The sequence below is a fragment of the Delphinus delphis genome, chromosome 13, assembly GCF_949987515.2.
Source record: "Delphinus delphis chromosome 13, mDelDel1.2, whole genome shotgun sequence".
NCBI lineage: Eukaryota > Metazoa > Chordata > Mammalia > Artiodactyla > Delphinidae > Delphinus > Delphinus delphis.
Window position 1 is genome coordinate 41,296,436 of NC_082695.1, and position 26,602 is coordinate 41,323,037.

At 40.2% G+C, this 26,602-nt stretch overlaps 1 protein-coding gene across 2 annotated transcripts in view; it reads right to left on the reverse strand.

The window, feature by feature from the left end:
• ZNF521 (zinc finger protein 521) overlaps positions 1-26,602 on the reverse strand; it is a 283,124-nt gene that overhangs the window by 138,824 nt on the left and 117,698 nt on the right. For both annotated transcript variants that reach the window (XM_060029516.2, XM_060029515.2), the window contains exon 4: positions 22,907-26,259. In XM_060029516.2, the coding sequence (XP_059885499.1) occupies positions 22,907-26,259 (3,353 nt within the window). The remainder of the gene's footprint in view (positions 1-22,906; positions 26,260-26,602) is intronic.

A 26,602-nucleotide genomic window follows, 5' to 3' on the forward strand; every position in this document is an offset into this window, starting at 1 on the left:
GTGTATTTGCTGTGCTACAGGGATGTCAGAGACACTGTGAGCTGAATCACAGGGCTAGCATATGGCTAATTCAGTTTTAAGTCACAAACTGTGTCTCTCCTCCTACCCCTTTAACTGTACAGCTCACAGGCCCTAGATCCATGTATTGCTCAGCAACAGAACCTTTATTCTAGTTTCCTGTCATGAGCCATGAAGTTTCTCCCCAGGTCCCGCTTTAAGCAGCAGGTCTGGCTTTGTCCCATAGGTAATGAGAACTCTAGATACCACTTCTTATTTCTGGAATAGAGTCCAGGAGACCCCTGGCTTCAACCCTGATAACCACTTGGTTTTTAACTTTGGTTCTCAGATCCCAAAGATGGACAACTGTTTTGAGGCTGACTAAATCCATTTGGTTTTCTAACTTTCTATTTTGTCTATCATTGGTATATGTTTGGAGCATCAAAGCATGAAGTTACAGAGTCATTTTTCAAGGACATCCCACAGCCCTCAGGCCTATGTCACCAATCCCAACGTTTGGCAGTGGCTATCAAGGAAGAATTAGTCTCAGACTCAATCGGGACCTCCTGAAATTAAGATGTGCACAATGACGCTATAAAATACCCATTCCAAATACAACCACCAGTCTTAGTAGGAAAGCAACGTTAGGATTCTCCTTCTGCAATTAGTTACTATGCAGTGGCCTCATCATATAGCTGTGCGACAAATCACTTAATGACCCTGAGTCTTAGTTTCCCTCCCTATAAATTAAAAATAATAAAACTTACATTTATAGTTGATGTGAGAAGAACTATATAAAAGTGCTTAGCTTAGTACCATGCCCACCATGTAGCATGTCTGCATTAAATAGTAACTACCTTTATTACTTTTTTTAAAAATTTATTTATTTATTTATTTTTGGCTGTGTTGGGTCTTCATTTCTGTGCGAGGACTTTCTCTAGTTGTGGCAAGTGGGGGCCACTCTTCATTGCGGTGCGCGGGCCTCTCACTATCGCGGCCTCTCTTGTTGCGGAGCACAGGCTCCAGATGCGCAGGCTCAGTAGTTGTGGCTCACAGGCCTAGATGCTCCACGGCGTGTGGGATCTTCCCAGACCAGGGCTCGAACACGTGTCCCCTGCATTAGCAGGCAGATTCTCAACCACTGCACCACCAGCAAAGCCCACTTTATTACTCTTTACTTGACAGGTTATTAAGGGGATGGAATGGAATACCCGATGAGCTGTATGGCACAATAAAGTTGCTTGTCAAAGATTATTTCTCACTCTTTTATGTGGACTTTAAAACCATATTAAAATTTCCCTAAACTAGAATCCAGTCATTTAGATTGTATGGGAATTAGCAATGGCCAAACAAATGTTTATTAAATAAAGCTTTAAAAACTAATTGCATAGGGCTTCCCAGGTGGCGCAGTGGTTGAGAGTCTGCCTGCCGATGCAGGGGACACGGGTTCGTGCCTCGGTCCGGGAGGATCCCACATGCCACTGAGAGGCTGGGCCCGTGAGCCATGGCTGCTGAGCCTGTGCATCTGGAGCCTGTGCTCCGCAACGGGAGAGGCCACAGCAGTGAGAGGCCCGCGTACCACAAAAAAAAAAAAAAAAAATTAATTGCATAAAGAATGTCACAAGTTGGTGACAGGGTTGTGGGGTGGGAAGGAAGAGGAGGGTAGAACATGTGAAAAAAGGTGCAACCTCGCTTGGAAAAAAGCTGTTTTCAAGGTCTATAGCAACATCCATTACCATCTCAAGAACAAATATATTAATTACAGATGAGACATATATTTAAGATCAGTGGCACCTTTACTTGGCAGTATTTTGTTGGCAAGCAAATGGATATTATATGTGAATGAAAATAATGAACCTACAGCTTTCCACAAATACGCAATACTTCAAACATTTTAGTAATTTGGTTTGGTCATTTTCCAATTCTGAATTTCTATGAAAATAAGTCACTGAACAGAGAGGGAAAAAAAATGGGTGAAATTAAATGAAAGCTACTAATGATGAAAAGCTCACCCAAATAATTCATTAAAAAAACACCAGTATCAATTTTATATTGTGTGTTTTCATGGTGGTTAAAAGGAAGACATTATTGTCTTACAGATGTAGTTAATGTCTAGACATTAAGCACTATATAACACTTTACACAATGCCTGGCATGTACTAAAAGCTCAATAACCAAGAGGTATTACAAGGAGGAGAGAACACACACGAAGATTAAACTGTTATAAGTATTCAATATTTTGCCCACCTGACATGGCAAAGCACTAAATGGCAAACCAAGTACCAGTCAATGTTGGCAAGGAGAAGACAGTGAAAACATACCAGATAGGCATGGGTTAATATGGTCTACAAGAATCAGGAAAAGCTCCCTGGGAGAGTAAAGACTTGATCTGAGGTCTAAAATGGAAATAATTTCCTTGAGTTCAAAACCCAGATACAAAATGTCTAGTACATGCCAGGCAAGTTGCTCACAGTCTGGTGGGGGTATTTGGTGGAATGAGGAAGGTAATTCAGAACAGAAGAAGGGCTAAAGAAGATTGCTCTGGACAGGAAAAAGAGAGACAACAATCTAGTCAGAAAAAATCTGGAAAAAGATTTTTGCTTTAAATGATTCATAAAAATGCATTTTTTTCTTTTAATTATAGACAAATTTTGCACAGGTGCATGTAGTATAAGAAAGGAAAAAATATTTATCTTTACAAATAAAATCCAAAACTCTATGAAGATATGAATTTAAGCTACTAGTAACTTTGAAATCAAGGGGTAAAAAAAGTTGAACCATTTTTCAGCTTCTCTTGAGTTCTCTTTGAATATTAGATAAAACAGCATTAAAATATTTTATTTTCAGGGCTTCCCTGGTAGCGCAGTGGTTGAGAGTCCGCCTGCCGATGCAGCGGACACGGGTTCGTGCCCCGGTCCTGGAAGATCCCACATGCCGCGGAGCAGCTGGGCCTGTGAGCCATGGCCGCTGAGCCTGCGCGTCCGGAGCCTGTGCTCCGCAACGGGAGAGGCCACAACAGTGAGAGGCCCGCGTACCACCACCCCCGCCGAAAAGAAAAGAATCCGCCTGCCAATGCAGCGGGCACGGGTTCGAGCCCTGGTCTGAAGATCCCACATGCCGGGGAGCAACTAAGCCCGTGCATCACAACTACTGAGCCTGCGCTCTACAGCCCATGAGCCACAACTGCTGAGCCCACGTGCCACAACTACTGAAGCCCACATGCCTAGAGTCCATGTTCCACAACAAGAGAAGCCACCGCAATGAGAAACCCGCGCACTGCAATGAAGAGTAGCCCCCTCTCGCGGCAACTAGAGAAAGCCTGCACACAGCAACGAAGACCCAACGCAGCCAAAAATAAATAAATAAATAAATAAATTTATTAAAAATAATAAAATGAATTGTCTCCTAACACATTTATTTTCCTCAAAATGTGCATTTTTATGTTCTTGAACTTGATGTCTAACATTAAAAACTGAATTTAAGCCCAAATTTCCCTTGGAGAGAGATGCTTTATTAGGCTCACTTATTCATCTCCAGTTCTCAGATTTCTCCCAATTCAGCTACTGGAGTCTCTTCCAAGGGACCTAGCTTATCTCCCTGACTAAGAGATCTTCATCTAGATGATCTTATTTAATGTTATGCATTCAGTTGCTGTTTCTATGCCATTGTAAATTTACCTAAATCAATCTCCTATAATGTTATCCATAAAGTAAACAGTCAATAAATTTTGTTCACTGATTGTCCAATGGACAATCTTAAAGAGGCATCGCACATTCATCACCTTCATTCCTAAGGTACTATTTAGGACTTGTCTATTTCTGCCTGCAAATCTCTCTTCTACCTTACACAGCACCAGTGAAGTGGAAGAGGCTGAATAACACAAACTAAATTATTGCTGCAGTAAAGGTTAAAGAAAAAAACCCCACCAGAGCATGCGCTGATTCTTTTTGAGTTAGGGAGTTTGCCCCTAGTTACCCATGACTGTAATATTTTGCTAGTTCCTAGTATGAACTAGGAACATATGAAATTACTATGACTCATAGTAATTAACTTCCTGTACTGTTTTGTACTGTTTTGTAAACATTCATATCATTCAAGAAAGCTAAGAAATTGGGACTGGGGGAATAGTAGTTTGAATAATGAGTCTTTTATAAACATAAATCTGAGGAGGAAAAGAAGTCAAAATTCTTGCCTTATACCAAATTAGGGTCAATGTTCCTTGCCAGTTATTCCAAACATATACTGATCGTTTTCACCTTAAAAATCTGAAACCTCCCTTCTGTCTCACCATTTTCAAAATGAAGAGGTATGGCTGGTAGATATTGGGGATATACAGTTAGAGAGATGAAGGAGTAGGAACGTTAAGTACTATATTGCAACACCACTGAATTGCACCGTATGCCCATGGAGATCCAATCCCGAAGGCTGGTAATACAATTTAAAATCCCACCACAGACCAGGAGAAAGTTTTGTGACAAAGAAAAAAAATATTTTAGGATTCATTAAGACATATTTTCTTAAGTATATAACTTCTGCCCTCAAAGCAAGTTGAGAATGTAGACAGGTTTGTGAACTCCTTACGAGTACTAGTACCATTTACTAGAGACTCGTCATACATATCAAAAGGCTGACATAGAGAGAAGTTTTATTTAATATTAAATCATAGAAGTTTCCTCTTGATTCTCTTATAATTCAGTACATGTTGTATCAGAATTATTTCAATAAAACCGATTTATCTCTAAAGAGCTGTAAGGATAGGGAGAGGGCTCTGTCTTACCCATCTTGTATCTATGCAATACATAATGTAAATATTTACACACAATCAAGCAATGTGTGAATGATTCATACCTGTTCATTGTAAAATAAAAAAAAATCTTTGCTTCCTTCCACTTCTCTTTAGATGAAGGCTTCTGTGGAGTCACAGTGATTCCCTTTTGTTTATATTCCTAATCTATCCTTGTAGCTATTCTTCTGTAAAAGGAATACTGCACATTCTGGTAGTTTGTGTTTCATCTACAGAACACCCTCCCTCTTATTTGGGTCATTTCAGTTACCCTGTATGTGGTACACAAGATATCCTTAGATTTATCCTTAGATAATATCCTTAGATAATACACAAGATAATCCTTAGATTTATCTTAAGAGGAGTACATTAACCAAATCGCCTGGTCCTTTATCACTCTTATTCCAATGAGATATATTACCTCCTGTCCTCCTACTCCCAGCAGTTTTTTTTTCGCTTCTCTCTTCCTCCCTATTTTCATTTCGGGTTCTGCCTTCTCTTGTCCATCCCTTCCACTTGAACAGCTTTCCTACTGAAGCGCGTCACACTATCCTTCTCTTCTCCTTCAGATTGCTTCTAAAATCCCACCTGCTCCGTAAAGCTTGTTAGCAATAACACCCACACAAGAAGGTGGGTGTTTACTTCTTTATTCTTGTTGTTTGTACTCTTCAACAGTAAGTTTTTGAGGATAGAGGTCTGTTGCCTTGACTTTACCTATTCTAAAACATACTGTGCAGTTACCATGTATATAAATGTATAGGTGGTGGGGTTCTTTTAATCCCTTGATTTAACTGAAATTATTTGGATTTCTTCAATCCTTCCTCATTCATCATTCCAAAAATATCTTTTAAAAATAGAATAAAATGCCACCATATTCTTTATATTTTCAAAGGTACTAGCACAAGCTTATATAGAATATTGGGGAGTTTGAGAATTGAGAGGGACAAGTGAATATTTCAATTTCCTCATCACAGACAATCAAAGTGAGGTCCCCAGAGAGATGAAGTGTCCTTGTCTGTGACTCACAGAAAGTGACTCACAGAAAGCTCTAGCAAGCCTAGAACTCTGGGTCACCATGAATACACCCACATTTATATGATGGGTGTGCACATTTACAAAAAGGGATTGGTAACTACGGCCACGCTGGCTCGTTATTCTGCTTGAAGCTTACTGTGTCTCTTCCTGGCCCTGTGCTGCAGGATGGCTTTCATAGCCACCTGTCCATCGCTGGTTCTTTCTACTACCTGCTGCCTTCTTTGGGGGGTTCTCATTTCTCAGTGTCTACTTTTAGCCTAGAATTTACTATATTACATTCAAAGCATCTATTCACATTACATTCTAAGGTCTCCTGTCACTTAAGGAACTATGTCTTATTTCCCCTCTACAGCTCCATCGCCCAGCCCGCTGCCTGACATGGAGCATTTATGAAGGAGTGTCTGAACGACACAGAAGAGAACTGATTTGGGCTTTTTATAAGTATACTCAAGAGTAAGTGTTTTCAGAGAAATTTACTGGAGGGAACCAGATTGCTGCCACCAAAAATACCTAAATTCTGCATAGTACAACCAGATAAGACGCAGCCTTCCTTCAGATTATCCCGGAAAATTAAACTGTGGGCCTGAAAAACCTCTGCATAATTATTACTGATAATATATCTTATAAAGCTAGACATTTTTCAAATTAAAAATATCCCAAAATATAAGCTAAGAAAATATGGGGCCCTTTCCCAACAGGGTCTTGAGAACATTACTCTACAGTATAGAATACGAGGGGGAACATTAAGAAAAAGATGGTAATAGCAAATTCGACATTTTATATAGAATCTGTGCAAGGCAAGCACTGTAATATTTTCTAGATATTCTTTAAAAGTCCAGGTGATAAGTCAGTCATTCTTTTAAAAGACATTTTGTAATTTCAATGTGACTATCCTTACGAGGCATTTGAGAATATCCCTTTTTCCAATCCTGTCAACTCCTTACCATCTTAATATGTACATGATTCACTATATGAGGGTACATCTGCTTTTAGAAGGTTTAATTCTTTGCCAAGAGAAACATGAAACAATATCTATGATGTGTGCCATTGTGTACTCAGTGTCTTTGCACAATGCCTGCCATGTGTCTGAAACTCAATAACTGTTAAATGAATGAATGAACTAGATGCAAATTAATATCAGCAGTTGGGGAATGTCTGCTTTGGAATCATTTAAATTTGTATAACAAAATGATATCAATCCAGATCCAATTAATGGTGCTAAAAGGGTCTATCTTCCACCAAAACGATTTCAATTTTCCAATCCTAGTGGGTATAGACATTAAACTTAGAGGGCTTCCTGCCAGTTTTTCAACTATCTTATTTAGTCCTCCCCTCCCACCCTTCCTTCTGCTCCCCCCGCCCAACTCTTTCCACTCTTCTGTTCTTCCTCTTACTTTTTCTTAAGAAATGATCTTTATTAAACATGTGGTTGCTTTCATAATCAAATTTGTATTTCTGGACATTTCTTTATCATGAGCTCTTATGAAATCAGGAAGCTCATTTTTGCTTCCCTACTGTAAGCCACACTTATAAAATACTTAGATTTATCTTAAGAGGAGTACATTAACATCAGACTTTGTCAAGCTAGGTTTATCAATGCCACTTTGATTTCTAATCATGGTATATTTTTGCTTCAAAATATCTCTCAATCACTTACTAGTAATTTTTTAAAACATAGTACTCTATTACAAAAATAAATCAAGAGGTTATGCATCTAAATTATAAATCCTGTCCAAGGACAAAAACAAAAGCAAAAATTTCACCACTTTTCTTTCCCCAGAATGTAAATATATTTGATCCATGAAGAAAATGGCTAGTGAGTTTTAGGCAAACAAATAACAGTTCTTTAAAATTAACCACCTCTCAAACTATTCACTTGCTTCTTGAGTTTAGGAGAAGGTGTCTTATTTTGGTATTCACTTACTATGCCTTTCATTTACAATTTTTAACTTTCTTAGATATTATTTCCCTAAGATTTTTTTTGCTCTCCTGCTCTCCATGATATGTTTCAATCCAATAATACTATTGGACATTTTTGATTTCTTATCTATAATTCCTTTTTCCACCTATATACTCATCTATTTACACGTTTTTCTACCTTTTATATTTATTGTTGCCTGATGCTGTCTCTGAATAATATTTTATCTTTGTGGCTTTTACACTCTCTTTGTCCCTTGGATTTCATTGCTTCTATATTTGTTTTTTTTTGTAACTTTTTTTTTTTTTTTTTTTTTGCGGTACACGGGCCTCTCACTGTTGTGGCCTCTCCCGTTGCGGAGCACAGGTTCCGGATGTGCAGGCTCAGTGGCCATGGCTCACGGGCCCATGGGATATGGCATATGGGATCTTCCCGGACTGGGGCACAAACCCATGTCCCCTGCATCGGCAGGCGGACTCTCAACCACTGCGCCACCAGGGAAGCCCTATATTTGTTTTAATATTTGATTATGCCTTTCTATATAATCAACTTTGTAGACATATGATGACTGATTTCAATGCATTTTCACCAAATAATCCATAGTTCTAGCACTAGATAAAATTATTCTAGATTATAGTAATAAATTAACTGAAGCACATTTTAGACATAATTTATATGAATGTGTGCATACATACATAGGGATATGTGCTGACTTATACACAGATATTATATAAATGATGTACCATATGCAACATTTGTCAGGTGCTTCAGTGTACCAAGAACTTTCTTACAAACATATGATCTGCTCTTTACAATAACACTATAAACTAGGCAAAATATGGATTATGCCCATGTTAACAATGAAGGAACTCAGGCTTAGGAAAGACTGGTTAAGATCACACAGATGCTTCTGTCAACTGTTATTTGAACTCGGTTTTTCTCTAAGTACAACATTTTCTTCTATTACGTTATGTGGTTTATGCGTAAACTCTCCACACCCATGGAGGCAATCTCTCAATAACAAAACATGTTCAGACTCAGTTGAAGGCTTGCTTATGTAATATAATGTTTAATTGAACAAAATCAATCTTTTGCCTTGATATGGGGATTTTTTTATAGGATTACACCTGACACTCAATCTCTTTATGACACGAATTGCATAGTCTATTACATACTTAGGAGAAGTCTTATGTTCTATTTATGTGTGGTTCCTTCTTTGTTTCTTTTTCCATTTGTTTTAATCACCAGCTTTCAATTATTTGCAAGTGTTGACTAAGAACCTATGATGTGTTAAGAAACTCGCCTGAGAAACACGGAGGATACCATGTAACCCTGCCTGCATCCCTCACTCTGGCTCCCTCTGCTGCAGCCGTGCTTACCCCCTTGCTATTCCTAAGCCTGCCAGGCACACTACTGCCTTCGGACTTTTGCTTGGGAGTTCTTTCCATTTTGCTTGCTCTTTACACAGATACCTGCAAAGCTAACTCCTGCCTGGTTATTTGCTATCTCCTCTGAACTACTTCAGCACTTCACTAGTACTTCTATTAAGGCACATATTCCATTCTACTTTATACTGTATTTATTGCTATACATTAATTTATTCCGAGTAAACTATAAGTCCTCAGGGGGCTATACTGGGAAGAAAGACATGTATTCAAATAACCATATTCGTATAATGCTCATCCTCTTTACAAACCTGATAGCCTAATGCCTGGTACATTGCAGGAAATGAATAAATTTATCTTAAGTTGAAGCACCAGACGAGGAATAAAAAGTTAATGCTATAGATTAATGTTCTCCAAAGTGTGAGATATGCACCACCTCAACTATAAGGCATGGATACTGCTCTTTCTAATTACACAGAAGAAAAAAGTCTCACTAAGATGCTAATATGTCTTTAATACCTCTACAAACCTTGACAAACTTACTTGTAACAATGAAAGAACAGGTTTCAGACTCACAAACCTTTGCAGGTATGAGTATAGCTAGAACTTTTAAAACATTATTTTGTATTAATTGTATTACTCTTATATTTATCTTATATTTATAAGTGATACTGATTGCATATTATGGTTCTGATTATTTTGCTTTTTAAGTTAAATATTAAATGCTTACAAACAGTAAACATAAGTAATATATAAATAGTAACTATTAAACAAATACCTGTGTGCCCAACTTAGCTTCCTGTGTGCTCTTCTCAAACCATCTATTATTCTCTGTCTGAATTTGCATTTCCCATATTACTGATGAGGATTAAACATTTTCACATGTTTATTGGATCTTCATGTTTCCTCTTTGTGAAATGCCTGTTCATGTTAATTTCATATTTTCTTATTTGGTGATTTGAGTTCTCCTGTTAATTTGTGGCTATTTCTTTTCCATTTAGGAAACTAACACTTTTTCCAACTATATGTGTTATAAATATATTTTATTATCTTGGAGTTCTTATTTTTGCTCACTTTATGGTAAATTTTGGTAAACAGAAGTTATTATTTTTAATGTAGATGAACATATCAATCATTTTATTTGTGATTTATACTCTCTGGGTCTTATTTGAGAAATCTTTCCTTAATCTAAGGTCATAAAAAATTCTCTATATTTTTTTCTATGATTTATGGTTTTGTTCTTTCTCACATTTTTTTTTTTTTTTTTTTTTTTTTGCGGTACGCCGACTTCTTACTGTTGTGGCCTCTCCCGTTGTGGAGCATAGGCTCCGGACGCATAGGCTCAGCGGCCATGGCTCACGGGCCCAGCCGCTCCGCGGCATGTGGGATCTTCCCAGACCGGGGCACGAACCTGTGTCCCCTGCATCGGCAGGCGGACTCTCAACCACTGTGCCACCAGGGAAGCCCTTTCACACATTTTTATACACGTGAGTAGGGGCTCAATTTTATTTTATCTTTCTCTATGGCTAAGTTGAATACTCCATTCATTCCCCCACTGAGATGCAAAGACAGCTCTACTCTATTCAGTCTTATATCTCTTTCGGAGAATCTCTATTTTGTTCTGTGGCCAAGTATCATGTCATCCTAGTTACTGCAGATTTATTATAAATTGACTACAGAGTAGGACAAATCCTACTCTGCCTGCTCCTTTTCTTCAAGAGTATCTTTGCTATTCTTGACCTTTCGCTCTTCAGTATACATTTTTTTATTTTTTTTTTAGATGTTGGGGGTAGGACTTTATTAATTACTTATTTTTGCTGTGTTGGGTCTTCGTTTCTGTGCGAGGTTGTGGCAAGCGGGGTCCACTCTTCATTGCGGCGTGCGGGTCTCTCAATATCGCGGCCTTTCTTGTTGTGGAGCACAGGCTCCGGACGTGCAGGCTCAGTAGTTGTGGCTCACGGGCCTAGTTGCTCCGCGGCATGTGGGATCCTCCCAGACCAGGGCTCGAACCCGTGTCCCCCGCATTAGCAGGCAGATTCTCAACCACTGTGCCACCAGGGAAGCCCCAGTATACATTTGTCAAATTCCAAAAAACAAATTTTTTTTTTTTAAATACACTTTAAAACCTGTAGAAATTTTCATTAGAATAGCTGTGAGTCCACAGATCAAATTAGGGATGATTGAGAGCTTAACAGTATTGAGTCTTCCTATTCCTGAACAAGTTAAATCTGATCATTTACTTAGGTCTTTAACAATATCTTTTAATAATGTTTTATCATTTTCTCCATAGTCTTGCACACCTTATAAGTTTTATTTCTAAGTACCTATTTTTGAGCTTATTATAAATGGAATTATTTTAAAATTCATATTTTCTAACTTTTTTGGTAATGAATAAAAATCGAATTAACTTGTATGATTTGATTTGGTAGCCAGCAACTTTGCTGAAGTTTTATTCATTACAATAGTTTGTCTTTAGATTCTTTGGACTTTGTTTTACAAACAAACATATGACTTCTAAATGACAGTTTAATTTGGTTCTTTTCAATGTCACTGTTACCTGTTTTTTTATTAGTAAATTCATTTTTATTTTATCTTACATTGTTGGTTAAGTCACCCAGGAAGCCTTATTAGTGATTTTATTATAAAATAATAATTGCATTAAAATTTCACCACTAATGATGATGCTTGCTGAAGACGATATTTTAAACAGTCTTTATAAGGGTAAGGAAATTACTGCCTATCCCTAATTAAGTGTTCTTTTTGATCACAAAAGTATGCTGAATTTAGTTTTTTCTGCAACTCTTGAGATAAACATATAATTTATCTCCTTTAAACAGTTAACGTGGTAAAATTAATTAATTGATTTCCTGAGGTTGAACCCACCTTGTATTCTTGTGATAAAATCATTTTGGTTATAGTATAAAAACCTTTTTTTAACAGTGTGAATTTAGTTTGTTTACATTTTATTTAAAAGTTTAAAATGTAAAATCATGAGTAAAACTGGCCTAAATTTTCCTTTCACATTTTTGTCTGGTTTTGACATCAAGATTATACTAGATTCATTAAAGGAACTGGAGTGTTCCCTCTTTTTATACTTTCTGGCTCAGCTTTGGAATTATGTGTATGTTCTGGTATTTTCTTTGTGGGAAGGTTTTCAACAATTTATTAACTCTTTCATATTTATGGAATCATTCTACTTCTTTTTTTCTTGAGTCAGCTTTGGTAACATATCATCCTAAGACTGTTCCCATATAATCAAAATTATCCAGTTACTACCATAAAGTTCTTCATAGTATTATCTTACTCTTCTTTATTTTGTGTGTTTTGGGTGCATTTTGTACAATTTTTATTGAGAAATAACATATGTATAGTAAACTGCTGTAACCTTAAGAATACGCCTGATTTACGGAATTTTACAAATACCAGTGTAACCACCACATAGATCCAGATATGGAATATTTCTAGAATGTTCCCTTCCACCCTTTCCTAGTTGATACCATCCCAAAGGTAACTATTCTGACTTTGATTATCAGAAATTAGTTTTACCCATTCTTAAATTTTATATGAATGAAATTGTGTAGTAGGATGTGTGTGGTTCCTTTTTTTCATCATTTTGTATGTGAGTATTCCAGGTTGTTACATAGCGGTAGTTCATTCTTCTTTATTTCTGTGTAGTAGTCCATCATATGAATGAAATAAAATTCATATCATTGTATGAATATATTTATACATTTATTCTATTTTGACAGACACTTCGACTGCTGCTTAAAGCTTATATGCAAAAGCTACTATGAATATTCTTGTTCATTACTTGTTAAACATGTGCATTCATTTCTCTTAGATATAAACCTAGGAATAGACTTGATGGGTCATAGAGTAGGCTAGTAATCAACTTTAGTATATACTGTCCAACAGTTTTTGAAAGCAGTTATACAAAATTATACTCTCACCAGTAAAGTAAGAGAGTTCCAATTGCTCTTCATTCTTGCAAAAATGAATTTATGTATTCTTTTTTATTTCAGTCATTCTGATATGTGTAGTGGTTCCCCTACTATCTTTTTAACTTCTGCACATGTGAAGTTATGGCTCCCCCTTCATTCTTCATATTATTTATTTATTGTTGCTTTACCCTGATTAATCTCACCAGAAGTGTGTAAACTTCGTTAGTCATTTCAAAAAATTGCTGTTTTACTTTGCTGGCCTCCTTGTTGTTTGTTTTACATTTCATTACTTTCTGCTCTTAGCTTTACTATTTCCTTCGTTTCTATTTTTTATGGGTTTGTTTTCTTGTTCTGTTCCTAATGTCTTAAGTTTGATTTTTATCACATTGATATTAAGCTTTTTAAAATTTTCTAATATGTATTTTTATGTTCTAATAACTTTCCCTCTAAATACTGCTTTAATTTATATCTCACAAGTTTTAAAATATAGTTGTCTTTCAGTTTGAAGTGTTTTTAACTGCTATTTCCATGGCCTCTTTGTTCCATGGGTAGTTTAATTTTGAAATGTATGGGGTTTAGGAAACTTCCCTGCTGGCACAGTGGTTAAGGATCCGCCTGCCAATGCAGGGGACACGGGTTTGAGCCCGGGTCTGGGAAGATCCCACATGCCACGGAGCAACTAAGCCTGTGTGCCACAACTACAGAGCCTGTGCCCTAAAGCCCGCGAGCCACAACTACTGAGCCCGTGTGCCACAATTACTGAAGCCTGCGTGCCTAGAGCCCGTGCTCCACGACAAGAGAAGCCACCGCAATGAGAAGCCCATGCACTGCAACGAAGAGTAGCCCCCGCTCGCCACAACTAGAGAAAGCCCATGCGCAACAGCAAAGACCCACCACAGCCAAAAATAAATAAATAATGAATTTATTAAAATAAAATTTATGGGGTTTTAAAAAATATTTTTATTTATAATGCATTTGCACTGTGGTCAGAAAATGTGATTTGTGAGATCCTAAACTTCTAAATCTGTTGTGAATTATGATAGGAAGAGAGTAAAAGAGATCCGTTAGTTTACAAGGATAAGACTTGCACCAGAGAGAGAACGCAGGAGATGCAAATAGAAGAGAAAATACAGCACCTCAAGAGTGACCAATTCAAAAGGTTAGGAGACCAGACAAGATTTAGGAGATACATACAAAGTTTCAGACAAGAATAATTAGGAGAATCATGCAACACAGACAAAAACTGGAGAGGAAAAGAAAGAAATTATGATTTGATTTGATCAAATGGCTAGCACAATGTTCAACTGGTAATGTCAAACAAGTTAATTGAAAATCTAAGATGGGACAACGAGAGGTTACAGGTTGGAATTTGATATTTCACTCATCTGTATGGGATAATAATTCCGTAATAGGAAATGAGGGTAAGGGAAGAAAAAAACATATTAAAAATAGAACCCTTAGAAACATGCATATTTAGGGCTTCCCTGGTGGCGCAGTGCTTGAGAGTCCGCCTGCCGATGCAGGGGACACGGGTTCGTGCCCCGGTCTGGGAAGATCCCACATGCTGCAGAGCGGCTGGGCCCGTGAGCCATGGCCACTGAGCCTGCGCGTCCGGAGCCTGTGCTCCACAATGGGAGAGGCCACAACAGTGAGAGGCCCGCGTACCGCAAAAAAAAAAAAAAAAGCATATTTAAAAGGTGAAAAAATATATACAAATAAGGAACTGGCTATTTAGTTTTTTTAAAAGTCTTTACAAGGTTCTCCTAATTAGGCTGTTAAATTTCTAGAAACAGAAAGTACATCTAATAGAAAATTGCATCTATATTACGCAGAGAGGGGAGCCATCCAGTAATAAGAGATCCAGAATGTAGCTTTCCCTTTTCTTTCATTATTCAAAAGTACCTTAAGTAGATATTCACTAATCTCTACTTCGATATAATTTCAGCTAAATGTAAAATGCTCCTGCTGAACAAAATTCTACCGCTACAGAGGGTGGTGATTTCAAACTCTTTGGCCTAGTACTCAATGGACAAATATGTGCAATTCAAGATTCATGGTGGTATACAAAAACATTCTTACTTTTGAATTCCGTATGTTCTAAAAGACACTGTATGCATATGGAAAGCATCAGCAAAAAATCCAGAACTGGAAGTAAGTACAGAAAATCTAGGGATGGTAGTGGTAGCAAATTCAATGTGTGATGCAACGATCAACGCTTAATGAACATGAGACTAGAGATAGTGGACGAGAGGCAGCTGCTCCCATGTTCCACACCCCGATACTTATGCCAGGGGTCATTAACTCCCTGCTCTAGTGCGTTGCAGATGCCAAACAAATACTGAGCACAACAATAAATCTGAAAGCAGATTAAACTTGGAAAAGCAACTAAGTCTATTTCAATAACATCTTGAATTTTACAAATCTATTTGGTCATGTAATTTTTCTACTTAATTTTAAGATATTGTTTATTTAGAGGAAACTTAACTCATTTATTTTTGTTCCTTTAGCTTAGCAAAACTTAATACCAGCAATTTGACACATAACAACTTTAACACTTTTCTTTCAACCTCATATGGAAATTTATATCATACAAAACAAAAAAGAACTCTGGAGCTTAAGCATGTCAACATAGACGTTTCTATTTTCAGTGTAAGAACTATAAAGGAAGAATATTGACTTTGAGACACTTAAAACAGACCTTCACACTGAAGATGATCTCTGAATTGTTAGAACTTTCAAGCCTTTTAGCTTATTTAATATTTTTAGATCACACCTAATTTTAAAGCATCTCCGTACTTTTGGGTAAACTTATCATCTATGTGTATTAGTTATTAGATACACCTGCAAATACATCCAAAGATGGAGTATACACTACTTTTGTCGTTTTGAAGTATTTACACTATGTTCATTTATTCAACTGATATTTATTAAGCTCTTATGTTAAGCTGTTGGATGTTCATAGGTGAGAAAGGGGAAGAAGGAAATAAACAAGTAAACAAAAACGACTATTTTAAAAGAAAATCTTCAGGAGGAAACCAACTTTGATAAGATTTTCAGGGAAGGCCCACCTGACAGCCGAGAAAGAACTGGTGGTGCAGAGGGGCTGGCTCAGAAGTGCAGGCCAAGTGAGGAAGGAGCACATGTGAAGGTTCCAAAGCAGAACCCCCCTGCCCCATCCCCCTGGAGGCTGGGAGGCTGGGTGCAGTGCACGAGGAAGAGCCAGGGCAAGGCAAGGGCAGCCAGGCCGGCCAGGACATGCATGGTCTCACAAACTGGTGAGAGGTTGGAATTTCATTTGAGTGAAATGGGAAGCCACTGAAGAATTTTATGTGACATCATGAGATTGACACGTCCACAGGCCTCCTTCCCACTTCAGCATGAAGAATGGATGGGAAGCAGGCAGAAGATGAAGGAGGGGACTCTCTCAGGAGGCCAGAAATGACTGCAGCCTGGACCACAATGATGGCTTTGGGGATGGAAAGAAGGGGATGGGATACTCACTGGAGGTGGAATCCACAGAACTTATTAATAGATTAGATGTGTGGAAAGAGGGAAAGGGAGGAATCGGGAGTGATTCCTGGGTTTCTTGCTTGGGTAATTGGGTGTAGGGTAGATCCCTTTACCAAAAATGATGTTAGTTAGGAAAAAGATAGGCTTCAGGAGAGAGAAGCAAGAGCTTTTAGTAGGTACACATTACACTTCAGAAGTCTAAAAGAGATACAAATGGCAAAGTCAAGCTGTCAGTGGAACACAGTAATCTGGAACTAAGAGGAGATCTAAGCTAGAAACATAAATTTGGGAATTCTTACCAAAGAAATAGTTGCGGCAACATGAATAGATGAGATGCCTATGGAGAGAGCAGACAGAGAAGTAAAAGAGGACCAAGGATGAGCATCGAAGAATTCCTACACTTTTTAGGACAGGCATAGGACGAGAAATCTCCAAAGGCAGAAGTAGGAAGAAGACTAGGAGTGGGAACGCCTTGAAGTCAGAGAGAGGCACGGCAAGGGAAGAACTGTCCACCCTGCAAAGTGCTACCGAGATGAACCTGGAGACCACTGGCAACCTTGGCAGGACAAGGTTATAGCTTCCTTGAGAAAGCAGACGTTGAAGTGGAGTGGGATAATAACAGCAGACCCGTACACGCTCAGAGTATCTAGAACAGCACTTCAATAACAATAAAACAAGATTTGAGTCCAAATGTGGTAAAAATATAAATAGCAATCCTATAGTTAACACACGCAGAAGAACAACACAAATTTATTTAATACCTTCAGGTTTCAGTCACTGTGTCAGGTGGTTCCTGAATGAAAAAAAGCCAGGCGGCCGGCTGTCCTGCCATACCGCCCTGTACTGGGAAAGGCTCTGGGAGAGCCACCAGCCAGACACAGCACTGAGGCACCTGCCTATGATGGGCCTGGCATTATCACAGGGCTTAGGAATATCAGATTGAGTAAATTCTTGCCCCAAGGAATTCAGGGGAAGAAAAGAGAAATGTACATAGGTAATTATAAAGCACTGTAACACTTTTCATATGAAATTTATAACATATTGTATAGACAGGGCATTCCAGGAGAAGGGAGATGTTTGTGGTGATAAGCTGGGGTCAGAGGAGGCCTTCTAGAGTACCTGATCTCCAATTACAGGGAAAGATGGACAGCCTCATGGAAGACAGAGGGCAGTCAGGAGGAGAGGGGTTATTTGAGCAGAAGGAACTGGACAGCCTTAGCAAGATAACAGCAGCAGCATGTTGTGTGCGGGTTAATTAAAGCACCTCCAAGAACAGAATAAGGTGAAAGCTAAGGAAAGAGGGAGAAATTTTACCAGGGACCTACAGAGTCTTATATTTCACAATAAAAGGGTTATGATATCATCCTATAGGGATGGAGGTGCAGAGCACTTAAAATGTTCCACATAGGGAGGGGCACGTTATTCAGGTTTGTGTTTTAGATAGATTGTTCCGGCAGCTGTGTGGGGATGGATCTGAAAGTAGTAACACTAAAGTCAGAGGGAACAGTTACGAGGCTGCTTCGTAGTTTAGTGAAAGATGATCAGAGATTGAACTTAAAATGTGGTAAGAGGATGGAGAAGAGGGGATTGATTCAGAAATACATATGAGTAGAAATCGAGATGGCTGGATGGCCAACTGGATGTGGAGAAAAAGAAAAGACTAAGAAGATCAATGGATCCACAAGTGAAATAGAATACTTAAGAAAAAAAGCAGGTTTGGAGAAAGGATGATGAGTTCTGTTTTGGACCCAGTGAGTTTGAAGTTCACAGGAACATGTGAGTGCGTCTATATCCAGCAGGCAGCTGTGTGCATGAGTCTGAATTTCAGAGGAGAGGTTTGAATCAAAGACACCTTTTTTTTTTGGAAATAGCTTCACTGAGGTGTAACTCACATGCAAAAAGTCACGAATTTACATCTGGTGAGTATTAGTAAACGCATACAGTCTCGTAACCACCAGCACAATCAAGATACAGATTACCATCAGCCCCCATAAGTTCCCTCCTGTCTTTTGGAAACACCATTTGGAGAGTCATCGGTAAAAGGTGGTGGTTGAAACCCTGGGAGTGGATGAGGCCACGTGTAGCTGGGGGGGGGGGGTCGGGTCAGTAGAGTGACAGTAGCAATGGGGACACTATCTTGCAGAAGCAGGTAGAGGACAGAGAGGACTACAGAACATTCAAAGAGGCACAAAGGGAAACAGGAAGGAAGAGGCTCAGTTAGGAGGGAATGACCAACAGTGATAAGTAGAGAAGCAGGTAAACTACGATAAATTCTCTTTAAATAAAACCAAAAGCATTACATCAGTCCACTAGGTCGGTAGAGATCTTAGAACAGTCAGTTGAGGTGCAGCAATAGAAGCAGAAGATCCCTTGCGGTGGGTGGAGGAAGTGAATGACAAGAGAAAATAAGACTGCTACACCGAGAGGATTTTATGGAAAGGACAAGGATGAGGTTGCAGCTAGAGGAAAGTGCCAGTGGAATTACGAAAAGAGAGTCTTGAGTCTGGAGTTGGGAGACCTGGACTCTCGGAGTCTCTTGTTTACCACTTAGTAACTGTGTGACCTAGACCGATCTCAATTTATGTGGGTCTGTTTCGTTGTCTGTAAAATAAGGCAGCTTAATCAGATGATCTCCACTGTCCCTTCTAGCTTTGATTCTGTGGCACCGTACAGGCATCTAGAAACATGGAGATAATTTGTAACCCTTGTAAGAGCAATTTCAACAGAATCGTGGGGATGATGTGAATTGAAATGTGAATATACAATCCCTCAGAGAAATCTGGATATGAAGGATCTTAAGGAAACCATGGCAGATGGACACATGTGTCCAATATCATCATGAGACAACATTTTGAGGTCCACATAGGGCAGCACCTGACCAGGGAGCCAAGCCAGTGTCAACGAACTCCAGAAGAAGGACTAACATTTATTCAACACATAGTAAATGTCAGTAAGTCTGCGAGGTGTTTCACGTGTGGAAAAAGCTAGATGTCCAGTGTTCTTTCTCTCTCAAATTCTCTCTACCATTTATGGAATCACTGCAGGTACAAGTTTATATCATAGTCAACCTTTGAGGAGGAAACAGAAATGATTAGGTTCCCCCAAATATTTTATTCAAAACAAAGTCTCCATGGCAAATTTAGATTAATAATTATAGAATTTTGGTACAAAGAGAACATTTTTCACAAATTCAGAAATCAGCATGCGGAAGAAATGGGAGTTCAAATTCAGATCTTCTCTCTTCAATTCCAAATTTCTCCATCATATGACAGCTACCTAATATTATTCTTCTTTAATTGTCATATGCCTAGGCTTTCATCTATTTCTTGGATTATATGGGTTTATATAGTACTTATCCTTCCCTAGATTATATCTAAATCCCTATTAAATAGGTACTCTAGTCTCGACCGAGTAACTTTCTTTTCAGTCTTTGAAAGATGCATTCCAGCATCTATCAATACCCTTATGTGACTGTAAGTCATAGCCCAGAAAACTCTAATCTGGTTCTTGACAACATCTAGGTACTCAGGTTTTATTCTCTTCTTTTCTCTTCTGAAGCCTCAATCCTCAGCAAGAAGAAGAGATGAAAATACCACCTACATTGCTAAGTCCTTCAGTTCCTACCTAGGACATCTAAGTCAATGGACATACATGTGATACTTCTTTTTTGTGATAAAGTTTAGTTCCACATGGCATGCCTGTCTTTTGGCAAAGTCTTATGTAATAACTTCGCCTTTACTGCCACTGGTGAAAAATTTACACAATACTCACAATGAGAGGTCATAGAAGCTTAACTTGGCTAACAAAAAATGGGAACAAATTAATATTTATTATATGTCTTTTTCTTGCCGATGCAATCTTTTTAGGCTCCTTTTCGTAAAACTTTACATATGTTTAGATAATTTTCTATGTCAAGTCCAAATAGTATGGTCTACTTTACATTTTTTATGGTACAGAGTATCAGAAAGGAAGTGGGCACATAAAATTTTATGACAAATAGTATAATAAAGAAAAAATAGTAACAATGGTGAAAATGTTGAATAGATTAGTGTACTGTTAAGGCACAAAGAAAAAATGTACAACTGAATCTTAATATCTGGTCAATTAAGGACACTGCTACAAGTTACTAATCAGATTTAATAAGGAGGTACTCTTTTGCATGGAGTCATTTTTCACCCTCAGTAGCAGGTGCTTAAAAAACACTATTGTAAGAATTAAAATTAAAAAGTACTTTAAAGTACTTTATATATTATTTTATGTAAGTGAAGCATATAGTTAAGCTTTATAAATTATCGTTAAGATTTTAGGTATAATTGAAGACTTGACCATCCCTTAAAGATAAACTTTTTCCTAATCAACTCTAACCAGATTAACAGATAAAGACTATTCATATGTCCTCCTTCATTTTTAAAATATTTCACCTCAAATGGTATTATAATATAGAGCAATTTAGAAATATCAGAAAATCTAAACCATGAACAGATAAGAAGAAACAGGCACTTGCCTCTCCATAAATCTATTAAGACACAAAAGCTAGATTTTGCTTGGTTTTAAATGCACACATACCACCACAGTCACAAACACACACACACACACACATACAGAGATTCATTTTAAACACCTTTTATATACTATTTAAATTAAACCTGAATATAAAAACTCTTCTATATATGTTAAGCAGAACAAGACAAAAGAGAGGAATAATTTTCTGCATAAACTTTTTAAGAATTCTTGTTCAAAAGCATTTAAAAATAAAACATTTGGGGGAGATTTGGGGAAATGTGAATATAGATTTATAGATGATAGTATGGATTTCTTTAATTTCTTTAGCTGATTTCAATAATTGCCTGAGTTAATGATATTGTGGTTAAATAGGAAAATGCCCTTTTTCTTCGGAGATAACGTTATCTTCAACTTACTTTCATGTAGCTCAGGTTAATTAAAAAGGTTGCAAAGAGAGAGAAAAATGTAACAAAATGTTCGTAACTGATAAACCTGTGACATGGATACACGGACACATACATATGTTCACGGTGTTATTCCTTTAACTTTTCTATAAGTTTAAACATTTTTGAGATAAAATGTTGGAAAAAGTAATTCATTTCATATGATTACAACTAGAAATATTTGTTTCAAAAGAAGTGATCTGATCCAACACATGAGTCATGAGCCATTATCAAAACAAGGTTCTTCCAGTTTGAAAGGATTTTGTCTATTTAGATGAGAGAAAGGTGCGGATTTACTTGAGGAGGAGAGAAGGGAAGGCAGCTTCAAAGTTTGGGAGTTTGCCTGTCACACAGATGCACATTTCAGGAGGATGGGCTCTGCGTTCGTCTTCCCAGCCTTCCCCTACTAGCTGAGTGATGGCTATCTGCAGGGAGATGCAGGGGGACCTTGGAGAGGGTGTGAGTGCAGAGACAAGATAAGGAAAAGGCAGTGACCCCAGACTGAAGGGAGATAGGTCTCCCCGGGGTTTTCATTTGGATGGATCTCCAGATAGGGGCAGGTAGGGAAGGGGAGAGAGCTATTAGACACCAGGTGATGAAGCATAAAGAAATTATAATAAAATGAGCCATCCTCTGCTCAGCTTCAAGGAATGATGACTTACAAAACTATTTCACTGTAAATGAACTTGTTTTTCAGACTCATTATGCGAAAAAAGACCCAAAACGACTCTTCAACTAAGAAAAAAAACCAAAACATGTTCACTTTGAAACCCAAACCCAGAGAGCGAAGACTTGGGGAGAGTGCCTTTAAAACGAATGTTGACCGTGTGGCGCTTAATAAATGTAGGGGCTTTGAAAACATCCTGTTGTGAGAAACATCTTCCTCACTACCCAGAAGACAAAGAGAAACAGTGAGTGCTGACAACACGGTATTAAAAAGCCAGCCCTACCCAATTTGTTATCCACAAACATATATATTCTCTTTAATTTACTCTAAGCCAGAGTGTTGGCTCATAGCATTTTACTTTTATGTCATTATCTCTCTGCCATACACACAAGTCATAGCTGGGGATTTCAACTCGCAGTGAAGCTACACTGAGATTCCAGATCTCAGGTAGTGTTGGCATGAGTGCAGGTCTCTTCAGTCATAGAGAAGACAATATCCTAGGGAGTCTGGAATTAGTCCTATTTTGCACCATTCAAGCCAAAATGCTGCTTATCGAGAAGCAGGTAATTGCTAGCTAATGGCTATGGGGGAAAAACCACCACTGCATTTTGATCCAAACACCTCTCGGCACCTGACAATAATTAAAGCTGAGCAAAGTGTAAACGTAAAGTGGAGACAGATTCTCGAGGAGGTTAAAGAGCAAACATTAAAAAGGCGAGTTTACCTCATCCGACTGGGAGGGGCTGATTCTGGGCATGGGCGATACTTGCGGCGTTTTCAACTGCGTGCTGTTGCCGTCTGCCACCAGCTCTCGGTGGACCGTTTGGATGTGGTTCTGGAGTTCACTTTCAGACTCAAACTTAACGTTGCAGCTGGAACAGCGCGTCTTCAGCGCCCCGGCCTTGCCCTTACCCTCCATGGCACTCAGGTTCTCATTCTGGCCCAGGCCTGGTCTACTCGTGCCGGGAGGGACGCTGATGCCCGGGCTCCCGCTCTTACTGAGATTCACGCAGCCGGCACACAGACCATATGGCAGGCCGTTGATGTCAAGTTTCACCAGATCTTGCTTGGAACGGAATTCCTTGAGGCAGGACGCGCACTTGTACAGTTTGGGGACATGCTGGCCACGCCCCGTGGCCTGGACCGCAGACCCGTTGCCCGTCTTTTGCATGTGGAACGTCCCGTGGATTTTGAGTTCTAAGGTGGAGGTCACCGTCTGCATGCAGACCACACAGCGAAATCCCGTCAGGGAATTCCTCAGGTCGGGGTGCATTTGGCAATGCTCTAGAAACTCCTCTTCGCTCTGGAGCGGCATCTTGCAGATGCGGCAGTTTCCGGTATCGAGGCTCTTACTGTGCGTGACTTTGTGTTCGGTCAGAGTCAAGAGGGAGGGGAAGCGCTCCCCACAGATGGGGCACATGTAGTGTTTGACGGGGCCCAGGTGGGTCTGCATGTGTTCCCGGAGGCCGTTTTCCGAGAAAAAGGTTCGAGAGCACACGTTGCACTTGTAGTTGCCTTTGATGAGCTCGGCTTTCTTCTTCACGATGGCGCTCTCCCCGGGCCGGATGTTGTGGTCCCGCAGCTGGTGGTTCTGCAGCAGGGTCTCCATGGTGTAGGCCGCCCCACAGATGTCACAGCCGTACATGGGCTCCGAGGTGTCCACGTCCTCCTCGCTCCCGTCGTGGCTGTTGTGGGACTCCTGGCTGTTGGTCAGCAGGGTCTGCAGCTCCACCTCCTCTTTCTGCGCCTGCTCCGAGGCCCCGTTGGCGCCGCAATTAGGCGTCTTGGCGTCAAACACGCAGTGCTTCTCCCGCAGGTGTTTCTCCAGCAGGATGATGGCGTGGAAGGCTTTGCTGCAGAACTTGCAGTTGTACTTCTTGCTGTGGGTGGTGATGTGGCACTGCAGCTCCACCTCGGTGCCGAAGGACTCGCCGCAGAAGATGCACTTGTGCACTTTGCCCTGGTTCTCCAGGTGGTTGTGCTTCACGTGCAGCTGCAGGTCTGTCTCGTTGCGGAAGTCCCAGTTGCAGGACGTGCAGCGGTAGACTTTCTTCTCATTACTGTGCTTCACGGCCAGGTGGAGCTGAATGGAGACCTTCGAGTCGAAAACTTCTTGACAGAGGGTGCAGCGGAAGAAGACGAAGGTGTGCATGTCCAGCAGGTGTTTCTGAAGGTCGTCCACTGACGTGAACTGCTTGTCACAACTCTCGCAGATGTAGTACGTGGAGGTGATCATAAAATGAATGGTGACGTGCTTCAGCAGGGATTCTTGGTTGGGGAACTCCTTGTTGCACTGAGGACAGGTCAGTTTCGGTAGCACGGTGTCGAGATGAGTTTTCAGGTGAGTCTGAAAGCCGTCCAGGGACGTGTACTTAGCACCACACTGATTACAGATATACTCTCCCGCTGGCCGCGCAGGCGCACCTCCGACCGCCTGCATCATCTTAAGAGATGTCTGCTCTATGGCCACAGGAGAGAGGGGGCTCAAGGCCCTGGATTTCTTCCCGTTGTGAATATAATTCAGGGCCAAGGGAATGTTTTTATGATTCTCTTTGATGTGCTTGTTCAGTTTAAGAACGCTGTTGAATATTGGAGAATTCGTACAATAGGAACAAGAATAGACTTCTACGACTGGTTCTTTTGGAGTCCCGAGCACTGGAGACCCAAATCGGGAGCCACTGAGGTCGCAGTGGACCTGCCTTATATGCTCTTCAAGGGAAGAGTCAGTGAGGAACCCCATGTAGCAATGGGGACAGAAAAAAGCGTTGCTGTCCTTAGCCGCAGGGTTGGCAAATCCGTGAGAACATCGGATGTGTTCCTGAAGGGTGTTGAGGTCATTGACAACTTCGGAGCAGAAGTTGCACTGGTAGACGATGGCAGGCATGGCAGAAACGATCAGACCTGGGTCCTGAGCTTCGTGCACTTGCTTAAGATGTTCATTGAGGTTATAGAGGGAGGGCAACACCTCCAAGCAATACTGACAAATGTGGGCCTGCTCTGGCTTATCTAAATGCATAGTTTTCAGGTGAATCTGCAGAACCGCCAGACTCGAAAACAACTGCTTGTTGCAGTAAATACAGCTGTAGGTGACTTTTGCCTGTTTACTCGAGGGGACGGTCATGTCCGGGGTTTGCTGAGAGGCCCGCTTCCTCCCTCGACTCTTGGGGATTGGCGGGGCGGCTTCCACCATGGTCGAGCTGTCCACTGAGAGGTTGGAGTCCGGAGTCGTGCTGGACACGGAGGTGTAGCCCACCGTGACCAGGGAAGGGCTGTTGCTGTGGTTGCATGACTCCGGTTGCTGGTGACTATCCATGTGGCTGTACAGTTCCTCGACGGTGTGGAAGCTCTCGGAGCAGATGGTGCAGGAGTTCTTCTTCTCCCCGCCGTGCATCTGCTCCATGTGGTTCATCAGGGAGGTCTCCTCCACAAAGAGCTCGTGGCAGTAGACACACTGGAGGGCCGCCCGGTCCTCGTTCGGGGAGCACTCGGGGTGGCACTCTGCAATGTGCTTCTGGAGGTCTTCCGGGAAGTCAAAGCCTTCCTCGCACTGACTGCACTTCTGAGTGTCCTTCATCTTCCAGTCCTCCATCCTGGAACCGGACTGGGAGCCGTCCTTGTTCCTTTCGTGAACCTGCATGTGTCCGTGTAAGGAACTAGAGGACAGGAACCCACGGCGACAAATGGCACATTTATATGGCTTGTTGGACGTGTGAGTCTTTAAGTGGATCTTGAGGTGATCACTTCTGGAGAACGCGGCATCGCATTCGCTGCAGTGGTACTTCTTGTCCCCAGTGTGGAGTTTGATGTGGCGATCTCGGCTCCGCTTGTGTTTGAACAGCCTACTGCAGTAAGTGCATTTGAAAGGCAGCTTGTCGCTGTGACTCTGCTCATGGTGCTTTAGGTAGCTGAGACGGCTGAACGACTTGTCACAGAATTGGCATGGATAAGGGAGTCCAGGGCCACCTTCTTCCTCTCCAAAATCGCAACCTTCTCCGTGGCTGGGGGAAGTCTGGTCCTTGCTCGAAGGTGAGGAAGCCGGCCAGGAGCAAGTGGGGTCATCTTCCACATCCACTCCATCTGCAACAAAAAGCATCGGAACGTTTCATTTTCCGTGTTGAGAGTTCAAGAGTGAGTTTACTGTACCACTGTGAGTGTACTGTACACAGGGTGGGACCAACAAGAACCTTTCAGGGAAAAAAAAAAAAGGAGAGAATATTTGAGTGGAACACTTTCAAATCCGAGCCCCAAGCTTTTCTTCTGCATTTACTTTTCACTGGATTGTAAAATATAAAAAGATATTAAATAGTTCTGTGCCTAAATTACCCTTTTATTACTTTTTATCATTCTTCTTTAGAAGCAACGTATGTATTATGCATTGACAATTTTATTAAAATGCAGATTTTAATATATTTAATGTTTC